The sequence below is a fragment of the Phocoena sinus genome, chromosome 17 (assembly GCF_008692025.1).
Source record: "Phocoena sinus isolate mPhoSin1 chromosome 17, mPhoSin1.pri, whole genome shotgun sequence".
In the NCBI taxonomy this organism is placed as follows: domain Eukaryota; kingdom Metazoa; phylum Chordata; class Mammalia; order Artiodactyla; family Phocoenidae; genus Phocoena; species Phocoena sinus.
In genome coordinates this window covers 45844917-45862938 of record NC_045779.1, presented here as the reverse complement: position 1 = coordinate 45862938, position 18022 = coordinate 45844917, and the positions used below count along the sequence as shown (strand labels likewise).

At 37.1% G+C, this 18022-nt stretch overlaps 1 protein-coding gene across 7 annotated transcripts in view; it reads left to right on the top strand.

Annotated features, from left to right (window-relative positions):
• Positions 1-18022, top strand: part of UBR5 (ubiquitin protein ligase E3 component n-recognin 5) — a 142801-nt gene that overhangs the window by 62493 nt on the left and 62286 nt on the right. For all 7 annotated transcript variants that reach the window (XM_032609399.1, XM_032609397.1, XM_032609394.1 and 4 more), the window contains exons 10-20: positions 2296-2412; positions 2497-2607; positions 3217-3371; positions 4685-4802; positions 7958-8142; positions 11498-11607; positions 12445-12557; positions 13573-13716; positions 13804-13915; positions 14167-14321; positions 14580-14777. In XM_032609399.1, coding sequence (XP_032465290.1) covers positions 2296-2412; positions 2497-2607; positions 3217-3371; positions 4685-4802; positions 7958-8142; positions 11498-11607; positions 12445-12557; positions 13573-13716; positions 13804-13915; positions 14167-14321; positions 14580-14777 — 1518 coding nt within the window. The remainder of the gene's footprint in view (positions 1-2295; positions 2413-2496; positions 2608-3216; positions 3372-4684; positions 4803-7957; positions 8143-11497; positions 11608-12444; positions 12558-13572; positions 13717-13803; positions 13916-14166; positions 14322-14579; positions 14778-18022) is intronic.

Here is an 18022-nt window from a genome sequence, read left to right as displayed (position 1 = left end):
AATGTTAAGATTTGATGCAGCAGCCCTGGAGAAAGTACACGGTGTTTTTCAGATACCCATGGTGAAGGGAAGAGTAGAATTGCTAAGTTGGAAAATTTCACGTTTGATCTCTTTCCCATCCCTCCGTAGATGTGACTTGAAAATAGAGCTGATTGGCACTGGTAAAATAGAAGATTAAAATTAGTGTTCTTCAGTATCTATAGTTACTGCAAGTTACTGTATAGTTTAGATTATAACAGAAAATGAACAGAGAAATACTGACTAAACCTATTGATCTGTCTGCTTATAAGTGAAAGATTGAAACTATCAATGACATGTTATAATAAATGAATATCTATAGCTTCCCACTGCATCAGAAACAAGTTAAATGAAGTCTTGTAAACTAATAATACATCAGCGCCATTTATTGGTTTGGGGACCATTTTAATTAATAATAAATGCCCAAAATGTAGAACTTTAACCAAAGACTTGTCCATTTTAAAGCGAAATGGGGATTGAAGGGGCTTAAAATTCCTGTTGTTTCTAATAGAAGTCCCTGAAGAACATATACCAAAGTGTTTGAGAACTTCATCCAAACCTACTTTAAAGCATTATGTGCAGTTAAGTTGTTATGACATAATTACATTGCATAATTGTTGGGTCCGTTTTCTTGAGCTTATAATGTACCTGGAAAATAAACCTCTTGAGGGAAAAAACAGTTCATACTGATTATTGGAGAAAGACTATATATGCAAGCAAGATCTTATTTTAAAGAGGTAACTTGAAACTCCAAGAAAGCACTTGATGTTTTAATTGTAGTTTTATAGAAAGTATTAATGCTTTTATGTATTTCAGAAATTTCGTATGTTAAATGGAAATTGTTTTAAATGTGTAAATATTTGAGTTTATGTAAACATGTATGTACTGTGCTAAAAGTCACTTGTGTTGGGCTTCCCTGGTGGCGCAGTGGTTGAGAGTCTGCGTGCTGATGCAGGGGACACAGGTTCATGCTCCGGGCCGGGAAGATCCCACATGCCGCGGAGGGGCTGGGCCCGTGAGCCATGGCCGCTGAGCCTGCGCGTCTGGAGCCTGTGCTCTGCAACGGGAGAGGCCATGACAGTGAGAGGCCTGCGTACCGCAAAAAAAAAAAAAAAAAAGTCACTTGTGTTTCGGTTCGTGTGTAATATTAATATGCAACTTTTGGTTTAAAATTTTTTCTTAAACAATTAGTGGCTTACATTTTAAAAAAGAAAAATCACCAGCATGAAACTGCAAAAAAAAAAAAATTAGTGTTCTTTCTATACAGCTCTGAGGCATAACCTGTAAGCCTTGACAGGCTTCACAGACTATAGCTGAGCACCATAACCCATCTGACCAAATAAGATTGGAACTTGACAGAAACCTAAAACGACGCCATTAGTTTAGCATACTCTGGAGCCAGAATATCAAACAGAGCAGAGAAGTTTTGCAGTGGCAAAAATACAACGTAAAATCTGTTATTGGCAAGCTTTGCTGTGAGATTTCTGGTCATTTTGGTCTTATGTTAAAAAAATTATCACTTTATCATTTATATTATTTATTTAATTTATTGTCTGCACTTTTTATAATTTAATTGCGTTCCGACTCATTGCATGTGCATTGCTTTAAAACTAAATGAACTTTTACCTTAAAAAACAACACAGACACTTGTTTCAGCAGCTTGGAATAGCCTACAGGGAAGGAATCTTGTGTTGATACTCGACTTTCCCCACTTCAACTCCTTAGTCTGTTTTTTCTTCATTTATTCAACACGTTTATTGAGCATCTACTCTGTTCACTGTTCTAAGAACAGGGGATACAGTGGTGAACAAGACAAAGCTTATATTTGAGTGAAGTAGACTATAAATGAGTAAATACAATATGTCAAGTTGTGAAGTGCTGTGAACTAAAGAAAGCAGAGTCAGGAGATGGAATATTAGAGTGCTGATTTTGTAGATAGTGCAGTCAGGGAAGGTCTCATTTGAGCAGACTTGATTGAGGAGAGGGAGTGAGTCACCTGAGAAACAAGGCAAGAGAATGACAAGGACATGGTGGGATACTGGCAGGAGCAGGAAAAAGGCCAATATGACTGGAGGAGAGTGAGTTCGGGGGCGCGGGGGGTGGGGCGCCCAGGCCACTTAAAGGAGGGCATTGCAGGCTGTGCTGGAGACTTTGCTAAAGCGGTTTGTGTGTTCACATAATTAATCGAAATTTGATGTAGTAATTAATGTGATGTATCCGAATCTTTAGGTTTGGCAGTTGTTATATTTATACCACTGTGTTATTTCCACTCTACAGGATGGAACAAAATTCATCTGTATTGGGGCTCTGTATTCTGAGCTTTTGGCTGTCAGCAGTAAAGGAGAACTTTATCAGTGGAAGTGGAGTGAATCTGAGCCTTACAGAAATGCACAGGTATTTCATTATATTAAATCTTGCTTTAAATAGCTCTTCAAATCAGCATACAAAATGGTAATCACTTTTCTTATGCTTTCAAAGAATCCTTCCTTACATCATCCACGAGCAACATTTTTGGGGCTAACCAATGAAAAGATAGTTCTCCTGTCTGCAAATAGCATAAGAGCAACTGTAGCTACAGAAAATAACAAGGTATGACACACTGTGAAAAACATTTCTTAAATTCTTGATTTTCTTCCTCTCCCTGCCCCTTTTCCATCTTTTCATTTCTATCTGTCTATCTAACTAGATCTGCAAATAACAAAGTGTCTCAAGCCTTAGTACAGTAATCCAATGTATAATCTTTTTATTGCTGGTTTATCTCTGTATTATAATTCCTTTTCAGAGATAGCTTTCTACTTTAGGGGAAGGAAAAAATATTCACGCTAAGTCCTGGCAAAAGAGGAGATATTCAAGAACTACAATAGATAGATTGAGGAAGTATGGATATTATATCTCAGATTATCAGTGTGACTTTAGAGTCACTAAATTCGTTTAAAAATTGTTGGAGCAGATATGGACTTTCAATTAATGCCTTAGAGATGACTTTAGACATTTATTTCAATAACTACTATTTTGATTGACTTGCGTGAAGAAAGTATTTTAGTTTCTAGTCTTGTTAAGAACCTTTTCTGAATTACTTTTTTTTCTAGCCTTTAGAATTCCAGTCCAGAGTGTAGGTATTCCTTGCCCTCGTTTTGACCACAACCCTTTTGAAAAGATTACTTGTTTTAATTTAATCCTCTGACGTTTTATCTTTAGGTTGCTACATGGGTAGATGAAACTTTAAGTTCTGTGGCTTCTAAATTAGAGCACACTGCACAGACTTACTCAGAACTTCAAGGAGAACGGATTGTTTCTTTACATTGCTGTGCCCTTTATACCTGCGCACAGCTAGAGAACAATTTATATTGGTGGTGAGTATCACAGAGGGGGGTATTTCATATCAGTGGATGCTTTTAGTACGCAGATAGGTGCTTTGAGTAGTGGAATACCAATAGAGAAGGTCAGTTGAAAGATAATGCTTTAGACTCACAGAAAACAAACATATGGTTACCAAAGGGGAATGGGGTTAGGGGAGAGATAAACTAGGAGTCTGGGATTGGCAGATAGAAACTGCTCTATAGAAAATAGACACACAACAAGGTCCTACTGTATAGCACAGAGAACTATATACAATATCCTGTAGTAAACCATAATGGTAAAGAATATGAAAAAGAATATACATATGTATAGAATATGAAAAAGAATATATATATATTTTGACCACAATCCTTTTGAAAAGGTTACTTGTTTTTATTTATATTCTATATGTGTATATATATTCTTTTTCATATTCTATATATAGAATATGCATATAATATTCATATATATTTCACATTATATATATATATATATAAAATGTAATATAATAACTGAATCACTTTGGTGTACACCAGAAGCTAACACATCATTGTAAATCAACTATACTTCAATTTTAAAAAAAAGCTAATGCTTTATAGAGAGGGAAATTTTCACTTTGGAGCAAAGTAACATTGGAAAAAACCCTTAAGATAAAGAAAAGCTTATAAAAATAATACATACTTAGTGACTATAATTATGAAATTTTTAAAAGGTATAAAGTAGAAACAAAACTCACCTATAATCCTACAACCGGAATGTAACTACTATTAACATTTTGGGAGTATTTTATTAATCTTTTTTTGTCCTATATATAAACGTGTACTTTGCTTTTACTTAATTAGAAACTTAGAGTGTTTTCCATACTTTTTTTACTTAACAGCGACATAAAATATAATTTTAAAGGTTATTAAAGTATGTCATTGTATGAATATTCTGTGCCTCATTTAATTATTCCTTTAATGTTCGAAAGGGGCTTCAAATGTATTTTCTGTTGTGTTTTAGGGAATTATCAGCAACTTTGCATTGGCAGAAGTAATGTATAGGGGAATTTACTAATGAAACAGAATTATTTGGAAGTAAATATCAAATGATGAATTTCCTGTGACTTTTAATCCTAAATGTTTAATGAAAGTGGACCCAGTTATGTATTATAAACCTGTGATCAAATTATGATTATTAATAAGTTATACATGCTAATATTATACTGAGGCAAAAATATTAGAGAAGGAATATACAAGTAATACTTAAATATAATGTGTGTAATTTCAGATTTATTTAATGGGCTTCTTCGCCGCTTATTTGTCCAATTTTTGCTTTTCCTTTTCAGGGGTGTAGTCCCTTTTAGTCAAAGGAAAAAAATGTTAGAGAAAGCTAGAGCAAAAAACAAAAAGCCCAAATCTAGTGCTGGTATTTCTTCAATGCCGAACATCACTGTTGGTACCCAGGTAAGTGGTTAGAATTAAGTCTGTCCTGAGACTTCTCTGGTGGTCTTCCTTGGGTAAGTCTCCACGCTCCCAATGCAGGGGTCCCCAGATTTGATCCCTGGTCGGGGAACTAGATCCCACATGCATGCCCGCCACTGAGAGTTCATACGCTGCAACTAAGAAGTCCGCGTACCTCAACTAAGAAGTCCGCATACTGCAGGCAAAATAAATAAATACATATTAAAAAAAAAAAAAAAAACGAATTAAGTCTGTCCTAAGGGACATTGTTGCTCATCAGAATCATTTCTTCCCTTGTAATTAATTCCCCCGTAGGCAGTTTTGTAAATGAATGTCATTTGAAGGACCTGGTTCCAGTAGTATGTATGTGCCACATCACTTTTTACTCAATAGCTGAGTAACAGATTCTGCCCTGATGTCAGTTGGTTTTCTTGTGGGACAGGAATCTCAGATTAGCCTGGTTTTAAGAATCATTTGGTACTTAAATGTAGAGTTTAAAAATGTAGAGTCTGGAGCCCCTTGCCTGAATTATCCTTTCAGTTGGTTGGTGGTAGGACGCAGGCTTCCTTATGTGTCACAAACATCCCAGATGATTCTTATGACCAAGCAGTTGGAAAGATACTGCTCTCTGGCGATATTGTCAGCATTAGTCTTCGTCAAATCTTCGTGTTTCTACTAGTTTCTGAGATGGTTTTAGCCTCTTATATATATATCTTATGGAGTGTGATTTTCTAGTGCCCCAATGGTTCTCAAGGTGTGGTCCAAGGACTCCTGCTGGCTTCTCAGCCCTTTCAGGGGATCTGAGAGTCCTTCTTTTTCCAGTTACCTATCTGTGTAAGGCTGAGTTGTCGTCATATACTTTAGCTAAAGTAACATATTACAGCAAATTGAATGCAGGAGCATACATGGGACTCCAGCTGTCTTCCATTAAATTAGACATTAAGAGATTTGCAAAAAATGTAAACAATGCCACTTTTCTTGCTGATTTTTAAAAAAATGTAGTTATTTTTATAAATTATATTAACATGGGGTTTATTAATATTAAATATTTAAAATTTTCAGTTTTAATTACTAATACATAAAATACCAACTATATATGACCCACATAAAAGATTTGGGGATCCTTGGTAATATTTAACGGGGGGGGACGGTCCTGAGACCAAAAGAGTGTGAACACTACCGTTATACTTCTAATTCATTAGATTCTGTTAGAAATTTATCTTTGGGTTAAAAGTTGACATTTATATTCATTATAGCAAGTGCTGCAATGAGTGTTTAAGGACTTTATAATCCCTAACGCTTAGACAAGTGTTGGGTTTTGTGATGTAACATGGCACTAATTTCCTCATCTAGCACTTTTTTTTCAATTCAGCTTTTTCTCGTCACTATAAGGTGGTATCATGTTTACATTACCTGTGTCTTAAAAAGTAATCACTACTTTAGCTGTTACTTTTCTCCAAAACTCAGCTTATGTACTTCTTATTTTTGTTTGGGACTCCCATTTGCTTTGGTCCTATTCATGGTTGTCTTGTTCTGACTCCTTTGTTGGCCTTCCAAGTAGGAAGTTTTCAGCAATTACCCATTATTTTGAATATTGTTGTTTAGTCTTCATTATTTATATCAGTTGGTTTGGACAGATCTCTCTTTTCTAGGAGCTCCCTTTTTCTTATTCAGTTCACATACTGATTTCTCATGTTTTCAAAGTTCCTTATTTATTAGACTCACATATTAGCAGAATATCCTGGCAGATGCCTTATTAGCATGTAGGATGACATTACTATAGACAGGGAGGGTAGAAAAATCCTTTAAAGATGCACTGAAGAAAAGTTTTAAGCAATAGCTTGGCACTAAATTGGTGAAAAATAGCAGCATATTCCAATACTTTGGTATAGAATAAGATTTTGTTTTAAAGTGTAGAAAACTGGAGGTTTAAGACAGTCATGGCCACATAATGGGGAAATCGTTCATATGTTAACATCAGAAAGAATGGTCGATCAGTTAAGAGTTTGCAGCCGCACCTGCACTCACAGATCATAATTGTGGAGAGTAGTATGTTTAGCAGATATTCATTTCATGTCTTCTTATATGCTGGATATACACCTCCTTGTCTCTAAGGTGCATTTATTTTTATAAGAAGGTATTAATGGATAACTTCTAATATATCTTGCCACATTTCTTTGACAATTATAGCCTTCTTTCTTGTTGATCCTCTTTCAGTATTTAAGCTTTCACCAGTATTTTCCAAAAATTTATGGATGAAACCTCTCTTTAAGTCAACCTAAGCAGGACATACCCTTTTCAAGAAGTCGGCTCTTCTGAACTATTCATTTTATGCCACAGAGCTATATTTAGTGACACACAACTATTCTTTGACAGAACTCCTGCTCTGTGTCAGTATTTCCAGTTCCTGTACTTCTCAAATGTACCACCTTCTTAAAGACTGTGTGACTTATATTTAATTATAAATTGACAAAAAACATGATTATCATATAGTCCACTGTCAAATATAACATAATCGTTAGTCACTGGATGACTGAACAGAAAGTAAGATTGGGCTACTTTAGAATCAAAAGAGATTTCCAGAAATAATGTTCATACCTCATTTAGAGTTACTGTTGGTGCATTTGGCAGTGTCACCTTAGAGGTTATTGGTTTTAGAGTATGACCTAGGGGTGCTCCATGGCAGTGAAGATTTATAGGTTATTCACTGCTGAACTCAGTTAACTTCTAACACTAATGTCTACATATTCTTTTTCTAATTTAAGAGAAAACTTATATTATTCAGTGAAAATTCTGGCTTGTAGGAAACAACAGTCTTCTGAGGGAAACAAGTATCAGTAGAGATGAAGTTATGGAGCCTATATATAGCATCATGAATTAAGGAAGAAAATAATTTCAAATTATAAGAAACAGATAAAAAAATGTAATTGTTTTGTTCACATTTCACTTTTTAAATAATAACCTTTTTAGTTTCTTCTCTGCTATTTCTCTTCTGTGTCCTTGTGGCAGAACGGTCAGGTTATTTGCTGCATGAAATTTTAAAGTTCATTTTTAGCAAATGTGCCAATTATTCCTGCTCCATAATTTGGGAACATGTAACTCCTCTAGTTTGTTTTAAAATTGTCATCTTGATGGTGATTTTTTCTTTTGTTTGCTAGGTATGCCTAAGAAATAATCCTCTCTATCATGCTGGAGCAGTTGCATTTTCAATTAGTGCTGGGATTCCTAAAGTTGGTGTCTTAATGGAGTCAGTTTGGAATATGAATGATAGCTGTAGGTTTCAGCTTAGATCTCCTGAGAGCTTGAAAAGCATGGACAAAGCTAGCAAAACTACTGAAGCTAAGTAAGTACTATGTCCTAACTAATCTCGATTTAACATCAGTTTCTAGTTTGCTCTGTATGTGAAGGGGGGTAACCAAGGAGACTTAGAGGTGTACAGTGACTTAGACAAGTTAACGTGAGGGGGTCTTATTAAGATCCCCATGAATTTTCAAAGGAATTGGTAAAATTTACTGTTTGCAAATTGGTTAATATTTGTATATTATAGTTATTCTTAATGTTTGGTGGCCAGAATAGCAGTGTAGAGTTCTCTTTTGATGTCTTTGTTTTGTCATTAGAGTTCATCCTTGGAAGGTGTTGTATAGCAGTGATAATATGTTCAGCCATACTGTCTTAGGCAGACTTTTTCCTCCTCTCTCCATGTATAATCATCTTAATTTCTACCAAACATCTTGCCTGCATCTTGATCACTGAAAGGGTTTTACAGGTTAATGTGCTTGGGGAGGGAATTTCTATAAAGGATTTGTAAACTTTTGGGTTGGGGGGGATATGTGAACAGAAATACCACTGAATTGTGTATAACCCACATTCTGGGGCTGGCTTATTGTTTGGGAGCCAGGTACACAGATCTTAACAACTGTACTTTTAGAAGCATCTACTCATCTTTATGATTTGGTTGTTTGGTACATGATCTTAAACACTTTAGTAAAGTTTCAAAATTACTTTTTTTCTTAATGTTGTAAAAATACATGAGCATTGTAGAAACGTGGAAGAGTAATATAATATCACATTCCAGAAATAGCATTTTAAATATTTTGGTATACTATTTTCTTTTATTCTGAATTATACAAGCATTGAAGAGAAATGATTGGGACTGTACTATACATATAGATTTTTTAAAGTTTTGAAATTTTTTGCTCAAATTAATGTAATGATTGTACAAGGATTACTGTTAAGATAAGTTTAAAGATACTCTTTTATAAACCAAAGCTACTGTAATTTATGCCTAATTAAGATTTTTTGCTTATTTTGTGCTTTGTGCTCTCTGTCTTGTTTTTATTTTTTAAATTTATTTATTTTTTTGTTTTAGAATATGTTTATTCAATTAAATGGATTTATAATACTTTATATTAAAGTGCAAGACACGGTGTGGATATTTTCCAAGCACATGAATTTCAGCTGGCACTAGATTTATAAGGAACCCGTGTAAGAGAAAAAGGTTTTTTAGAATCCTCTTCCTTATCTAGCCTGTATTAGCTGATCGAATTGAGCATTCTTAATAACAGACTCTAGACACTTGCTTTTTAAAGGCTTACTTCATTGCAGGCAAAGGCATAAGTGAAAATACCACATTGCCATCTCCCCTAAACTCCCACGTGTTATCCCAGTGTAGGTCATGCTCTTGGTCTGGGTGTTCAGCACGATGGTGGAGATGCTTGTTGATGGCTAGTGATACGTGACTTCTCTTAGGTCATAAGTTGATCCTTGCTTGGCAGCTCTCTTCCTTTGCTTCTTCAAAGGGAGAAACCAAAGTGTTGAGTAGGATGTGACATGCCATCTTTTTTTTTAAACATCTTTATTGGAGTATAATTGCTTTACAGTGGTGTGTTAGTTTCTGCTGTATAACAAAGTGAATCAGCTATACATATACATATATCCCCATATCCCCTCCCTCTTGCGTCTCCCTCCCACCCTCCCTATCCCACCCCTCTAGGTGGTCACAAGGCACCAAGCTGATCTCCCTGTGCTATGCAGCTGCTTCCCACTAGCCATCTATTTTTACATTTGGTAGTGTATATGTGTCCATGCCACTCTCTCACTTTGTCACAGCTTACCCTTCCCCCTCCCCATATCCTCAAGTCCGATCTCTAGTAGGTCTGCGTCTTTATTCCCATCTTGCCCCTAGATTCTTTTTTTTTTTTTTTTTTTTTTGTGGTACGCGGGCCTCCCACCGCTGTGGCCTCTCCCGTTGCGGAGCACAGGCTCCGGACGCGCAGGCCCAGCGGCCATGGCTCACGGGCCCAGCCGCTCCGCGGCACGCGGGATCCTCCCAGACCGGGGCACGAACCCGCGTCCCCTGCATCGGCAGGCGGACTCTCAACCACTGCGCCACCAGGGAAGCCCCCTAGATTCTTCATGATCATTTTTTTTTCTTTTTTTAGATTCCATATATTGTCTTGTTTTTTCCCTCTACTTGCATTGATTGTTTTTATCCTAGAAATAAAAGTAGCAAAATACATTTTCATTGTTTATGAAACTTTGTAAAGAGCATTTGAAATCTTTTTGATGTGCACAAATAGAAAACGAGATTAAAATAGGATGTGGTATTTATATCCTGTGATTTACTAAGTTTTTCAGAACCTTCCTTGAAATTTGCCTTCTTTATTAATAAACTTAGTAAAAGAGCTAAGTGAAATTAAATGTTAAGAAGATAATCATTTTCATGTCAGTAGACTCTTACAGTCATGGAAACGTGCTGACTTTAAGCGTGCTCATGATGAGTCAGTACTGGCTTGCTTCCACTGTCACAGGATTTGCAGAGCAGCCATGAGTGTTCATGTGTGCTTGTACTGAGAACTTTGCTAAGATGCTGGTAAAAATAACGCTGTTTTTCTATGGACTATTTCTAAACTCAGGTGAAATTCCTGGTGGGGTTAATAGCAGATGAGGGGGTTAAGATGATGGCCCTGATTATAATACATACCGGCATAATCTATATATAACAAATTTCTGAGTAATATATGACTTTTCTCTCTAAAAATTGACTTCTGCCTTTTAATGAATAAAAATATATTTTTACCATCTGTAGAATATTATGTAGTTGCTATAGTTATCTTCTCGAGTATAGCATTAATGAAATAACTCAAGGAAGAGGGATAGTTTATTAATACTATAATTTCTCATTTCAGTTATAGCAGGTGATTATTCTTGGACCATCTGGTGGTAAAGTTTTGTAAGCCATTGCAAGGAGAGTTCCTTCTTTGAACTCTAGGAAATTAATGATATAGTAGACTTTTTATTTATTTGCCTTTATCATCTTTTCAGTTAAATTGCAGTGTCCAAGTCAGGATTTACTGAAGTGTGAAACTTGTTTGCTCAAGAGGCTTTTGGTAAAGCTATATTGATAAATTGAGTGTAGCTTTTGTTGTTATTCCTAGATAAGGCTTATCTGAACCATTGTTCCATGTTGTTGATAGCTTCATATAGTATATTTCTTTCCTATTTTAAAACATTAAGAAAAATTTGAAGTATGCAATGTGTATCTTTTTCAGTTTGCATCCTAAAGAATAACAATTTTGTATAAGTTTTTACTATTTCATTCCCTAATGAGAATAAACTTGAGTCTTAAAAATAAGCCATTTGACAAGTTCCTAATGTCATTTTCCTAATTATAAGGAGAATCTTATTTCTAATTGCAGGCCTGAAAGTAAGCAGGAACCTGTGAAAACAGAAATGGGTCCTCCACCATCTCCAGCATCCACGTGTAGTGACGCATCCTCCATTGCCAGCAGTGCATCAATGCCGTATAGTAAGTTTTATGTGTAGTACACATTGGTCAAAGTAAGATCCCAGGCAGAGAGCTGTGTTCAGTTTGTTTCTGATTTGAGGCAACTCAGACCATTTTTAATATCTTTTAATATAAATTGTGTTCCTACTAGTTTAATTTTTTTCAATGTGCAACTTTATTTAAATAGAAAAACAGTATTTACAGTGTTGAGTATTCTTGTTGTTTTTGCGAGTTATAATTTGCTGCAATATGTAAAGTGCCTTGCAGTAATAGAAGGAAATAATTGCCCCTCTAGAATATCTGCCTACCTTTGTTGGGACTGTTACTGTAGATTGGTTATGGCTTGGTCACAACTTTCGCTCAGAATTTGTAGAATTTAAAAACCTAGATTTACTACTGCAGCTTGGATTTAGAGAGTTTTTTTTAAAAAAGCTTTCCAAAGTACATTTATTTTCTAGTTTTAATTGCTTTGTACTTGAGGAAATTGAAAGTTTTTAATAGTCATGTGCTAGTTTTAAGAACAGCCCAACAGATCCTCCTTTTTAAACATTGGTCCGATAACCCTAATTTTGAGGGTCCAGAATAAGTTTAAAATTTTTAGATACTTCTTTGCAGTTGTTTATAGTAGTGTTAATATTGTTAGGCATTAACGAACATGGATATTTTTCACTATGAATTCATTTAAAGTGGAAGTTAGTTATGAAAGCTCAATTCATAAAGCAGTAGTTCATGAAATTTATTTAGATATCTAAGTTATGTATCCCTTTACAAATGATCTTTTTTCATATATTTAGATGAAATCTATAAAGTCTCTTTCACATTTTCTTTTTGGTACTTACCATTTTGTTGTTGTCTAAGAACGACGACGGTCCACCCCTGCCCCAAAAGAGGAGGAAAAGGTGAACGAAGAGCAGTGGTCTCTTCGGGAAGTCGTTTTTGTGGAAGATGTTAAGAATGTTCCTGTTGGCAAGGTTTGTTCAGAATGTCTAAGAATTAGTTACTCACTGAACTATAATGGTATTGGTTATCGAAGAACTTACGGTTGGTGAGTGCTCATCAGCCCTTTCCTCAAGGCTGCTTTATTTATCACCTCTAATGATCTCTTTAGTCCCATCCTTTAATCTGATGCACATATCTCCTTTGTCCCTGACAGATGAACTGAAGATTATTATACCTCTCCTTGAGCATTTATGGTGATATTCTGCTTTTTTTAAAAAGTGTTATTTTGGAATAATTTTAGATTTACAGAAAAGTTGCTAAGAGATAACATTACTTTTTGATACAGTCCATTCTTTGGGACTTATACAGTTTTAATGGAGATGATCTTCCATAACATTTAAAAATCTTGCTACTGTCTTTAAGCTTCCACTTTCTCTTCCCTTCTTCCTGGAGAGGGTCTTGCCTCCTAAGAAACCAAGGGAGTAGAGTTCATCAGCTGGAATGCCGTTAATCTCACCTTTGTCCTTTCACATTCTTAAAAACAAAATGGGACTATAGCTGTAGAATACCTGCAAAGTAACTTTTCCTGATTGCTCTTTAGTTTGTGAAATGGGATGGTCTTTCATTTGGACTTAAAGGGCAGAGTAGATACATCATGTCCTGCAATTTACAAAGGCCTTTTGATTTCAAATAGAACGGTAGTTTACGGGCAGCTGTGTTTTTCTAAGACGATCACATTGGCTTAAAATCAAAAGCAGTAAGTAGCAGAGGTATGACTCAAGTGTTCTGGTTTCAAGTCCTGTGCTTGGCTTTCTGTGCATTGCTCACTCTACCTATGTTGTCTGTGGATAATATGTCATGGAAGTAGATGTCAACAGTATATTTGGTGAGTGTGTTCAGGTTACTTTTACAACTTGACGATCATTGAAGAAACATACTCATAAGGAATTAAATGCCTTCAGTGTTAAATTGGTTCAATGACTCTAACTTGCATATTGATTTCATATGAGTTAGTGTTAACATTTATCGTATTTACCTGTATTCTAGGTGCTGAAAGTGGATGGAGCCTATGTTGCTGTAAAATTTCCAGGAACGTCCAGTAATACAAACTGTCAAAACAACTCTGGTTCAGATGCTGACCCTTCTTCTCTCCTCCAGGATTGTAGGTTACTTAGAATTGATGAACTGCAGGTAAGTGTAGAGGACTCACTCAGCAGGTGAATGTCGGGACCCTGAGTATGTTACAGATTTGAGAGCAAAATTCCTTTTGTCATGCAGGTTGTCAAAACTGGAGGAACACCAAAAGTTCCTGACTGTTTCCAAAGGACTCCTAAAAAGCTTTGTATACCTGAAAAAACAGAAATATTAGCAGTGAATGTGGATTCCAAAGGTAAAAGATTTTGTAACTTTGCTAACTGGCATACTCCATGTTCTATTAATACTTGTGCAGTAAATGGGAATGAGATAAAGTGGTTTGGCGCATTTGGCAGTTTTTGTCTCCTGTGTGTAACATTATGGAATGAAATGTATCTACATTTGAAATGTGGCTAGAGATGTAAAATTTGGTAGGTACTTACTAGAGTTCACTAAGGATGTGTAACTTTTTTTTTTTTTTTTTTTAACATTTATGTGTTTCTGAAGGTGTGCATGCTGTTTTGAAGACTGGAAATTGGGTACGGTACTGTATCTTTGATCTTGCTACAGGAAAAGCAGAACAGGAAAATAATTTCCCTACAAGCAGCATTGCTTTCCTTGGTCAGAATGAGAGGAATGTAGCCATCTTTACTGCTGGACAGGTATGGAGGCTTATTTTTGCTTTTGAAAATTTATATGACAACATTGGCATTTTTGTGATGCTTAGGGTTTGGCTCTAGTTTGCTTGTTATTAAACATTGAAGAATTTAGAATATTCAACATATTTTAATATTAAGTTTCTTATTTGGTCACTATTACAAACATAAAATCTAATTTGAAAATAAATACAACTATTTTAAAAATCAGACATAACATTTTTGATTGGGAGCCAAACTTTTTAATTTTCACCTCTATTATAGGAGTCTCCTATTATTCTTCGAGATGGAAATGGCACTATCTACCCCATGGCCAAAGATTGCATGGGAGGAATAAGGGATCCTGATTGGCTTGATCTTCCACCTATTAGTAGTCTTGGAATGGGTGTACATTCTTTAATAAATCTTCCTGCCAATTCAACAATCAAAAAGAAAGCTGCTATTATCATCATGGCTGTAGAGGTAATCTGACTTTTGAAACTACTTGGCATTTCAATTCAGAAGGCACTGCTGGAGTCTAGGGAAACAATCTTGAATAGATCATTCATTGCCGGTTCCCTATGGGAACTAATAGTCTATTAGGACAAGAGAGATGCATATACCATTGATTACAGTGTGATTTAAGCGTTTGAGTAAGGCATGCATAATGTTGTAGAAGTACAAAAGGGAGGGCTGTAAATCAAACTGTGACTGTAGAGGCTTCTCTGAGGAGGTGATACCTGGATATAGTTTTAAAGAATCAGATAGGGGTCTCCTAGACGCAGGATGAAGGTAGGAAGTGTTATCCCAGGCACAAAGAGCAGCCTTTGTGAATCTCAGAATGTACATGTTGGGAGAACATGTACATTCTTTTGATATAACTAGAAGGTAGGGCTTATACGGATCAATGAGTGGCAAGTGATAAGGTGGGAGAAAGGCACTGGGGTGCCCTGTGTGTTAACCTAAGGGGCCTGAGCATTCCCCTGAAAGCTAGGAGGAGAAGGATTTTAAGCTGGTTTTTTTGTGTGTTTTTAAAGAAGATGAGCAGTGGATGGAGAACAGAAGTTTAGAGACCAGATAAAAAAGCTAATGTAATTATCCATGTTAGAAACAAAGTAAGCTTGAACTCTTTTTTTTTTTTTGTGGTACACGGGCCTCTCACTGCTGTGGCCTCTCCCGCTGCGGAGCACAGGCTCCGGACACGCAGGCTCAGTGGCCATGGCTCACGGGCCCAGCCGCTCCGCGGCATGTGGGATATTCCTGGACTGGGGCACGAACCCGTGTCCCCTGCATCGGCAGGCAGACTCTCAACCACTGCGCCACCAGGGGAGCCCTAAGCTTGAACTCCTGGAAATAAGGAAGAGGGGATGGATTTAAGAGATCGTAAGGAAGTAGAAGCTCTAAAGCTTGGTGACAGGATGTCAGCAGTAAATGAAAGGAAGGGGTTGTAAAGCTTCTGATTTAGGTGTGGCTGATAGGGAAATGAAAAATGGGAGAAACTGGAAATTCTCTGGTGGTCCAGTGGTTGTGGCTCTGCGCTTCCACTGCAGGGGGCACGGGTTCGTTCAATCCCTGGTCGGGGAACTAGAATCCCGCATGCCATGCGGTGCAGCCAAAAAACCCCAGAAAAATAGGAAAAACAAATGGGATAAGGGGAAAGGATGAGTTTAGTTTTGAACATATTGTGGTTGAGGTGTTTGTATTTGTTAGATGTGGAGGCAACACCATTGGAAGTTATTGGAGCAATTTGAGCAGAGATTGACCTGATTTGCTTTACATTTTTAAAAGGTCATTGCTGACACGCTGAGAATACAAGGGCGATGGGTTGGAAGTAGGGAGGCCAGTTAGGAGGCTATTAAAAGAATTCAGGTGGAAGGTGATGTTGGCTTGACCCAGGAGGTGGAATAATAAGTGATTAGACTCTAGATATACTAGATACGTTTTAAAGTAGAGCCAACAGGATTTGCTTATGGCTAAATATAGGGTGTCAAATAGAGGAAGCAGAGGGCAAAAGGTTTTGAAGAGTGAAGTTGCTGTTTATCGAGATGAAGACTGTAGGATTGAAGCAGGTTCTGGGGGGTGAGATCAGGAGTTTAAGATTCTTATCAGATATCCAAGAGGAGATGTGAATAGAGAGTTAGATGTGTAAGTTGGAAGACCAGGAGAGAGGGGACCAAGCTGGAGAAATGTACTTAGGAGTTGTCAGTATATCTGTGATATTTAAAGGACTTATACTGAATGAGATTACTAAAGTCTTGGAGGAGAAAAAAGATCTAAGGCCTGAGCCATGAAAATAGTCTCAGCATTTAAATACCAGGAGATAAAAAGAAACCTGCATGAGAGACTGAAAAGGAATTGGAGGGAAACGAATGAGTGTTGTCTTGGAAGCTAAGCAAAGAGCATGTGTCAAGCAGGATGTGTTGTTCAGGTGTATCAGATGATGCCGTAGGACAGTAGGGCGTGTACTGAATACTGACTTCTGCGTTTGGCTCCATCTAGGTCATGGTTGACAGTGGGGATGCAGGCCTGATTTAGAGTGAGCTAAGGAGAAAATGGGAGTTGAGGAACTTAGACAACTCTTTTGAGGAATTTTTCTGTAAAAGATAGAAATGGAGCTTAGAATGGGAGCTTATTTACTCTCCGTTAGTTGGAGGTGATAAGCAAACTTACTAGAACTGCATCTAAAATAATCTGAATCTAGGTGCTCCTGAAAGATACCCATGAGCTTTTGTTTAGAGGCACAGTGCTCATATTCTTAGTTTAGCTTTAATTGTTAACCTACTAGACTAGTGGTTCCAAACTGGTAGGGGTATGGGGTTGAAGGAGGTGGCCGTGGCCCGAATGTGGCCCCTAGAAATAGCCTTCACATCATTTAAAAATTCTTGATTTGTTGCCAGCATTCAAAAATCACAGGATTTGGGCTTCCCTGGTGGTGCAGTGGTTGAGAGCCCGCCTGCCGATGCAGGGCACACGGGTTCGTGCCCCGGTCCGGGAAGATCCCACATGCTGCGGAGCGGCTGGGCCCGTGAGCCATGGCCGTTGAGCTTGCGCATCCGGAGCCTGTGCTCCGCAACGGGAGAGGCCACAACAGCGAGAGGCCCGCGTACCGCAAAAAAAAAAAGAAAAATCACAGGATTTGTATTTAAAACTCAGATTTTCAGGTGCTCTTAAAGAATTAGAAGATAATGGTGATATTGGGCCATTATAAAAAACATTAAGTCCTCTTAGAGGCTATATATACATGGTGTCTCCAGTTCATTGCAGTTCCCACTGTTTAAAATTTGTTGCTCTAAGTCCAAATGTTAGTCACCATTTATTTATTATACGGTTTGTGTTACCTTTCTTACAGCCAGCCTCCTCCACTCACTTATACTTTTGCATATGCTTCTGTAGGCATTTGATTCTATGACCCCTGCACTTTGTCAGCATCTCAAGGGTAAAGACAAAATGTGCCATCATCCCAAGGGTAGCGATAAAGTGTGCCATCATTTATCTTTCTAAATAGCCTTCGTTTACTAGGGCTTGGTGCACAGTAGACGTGCAAGAAATTTTTGCTGAACTCTCTGCTTTGTGTTATAAGAATAAGTGACAACATACAGTGATGCAGGATAAACATAGTAAGCGTGGTATTGATACTGTCAGTGTGAGAGCCCATGTACTGCCCAGCAGGTTGGAGATGAGAGCTCCCTGTAGAGTAGCTGCTTCAGCCAGATGACTGGCTGATTGCT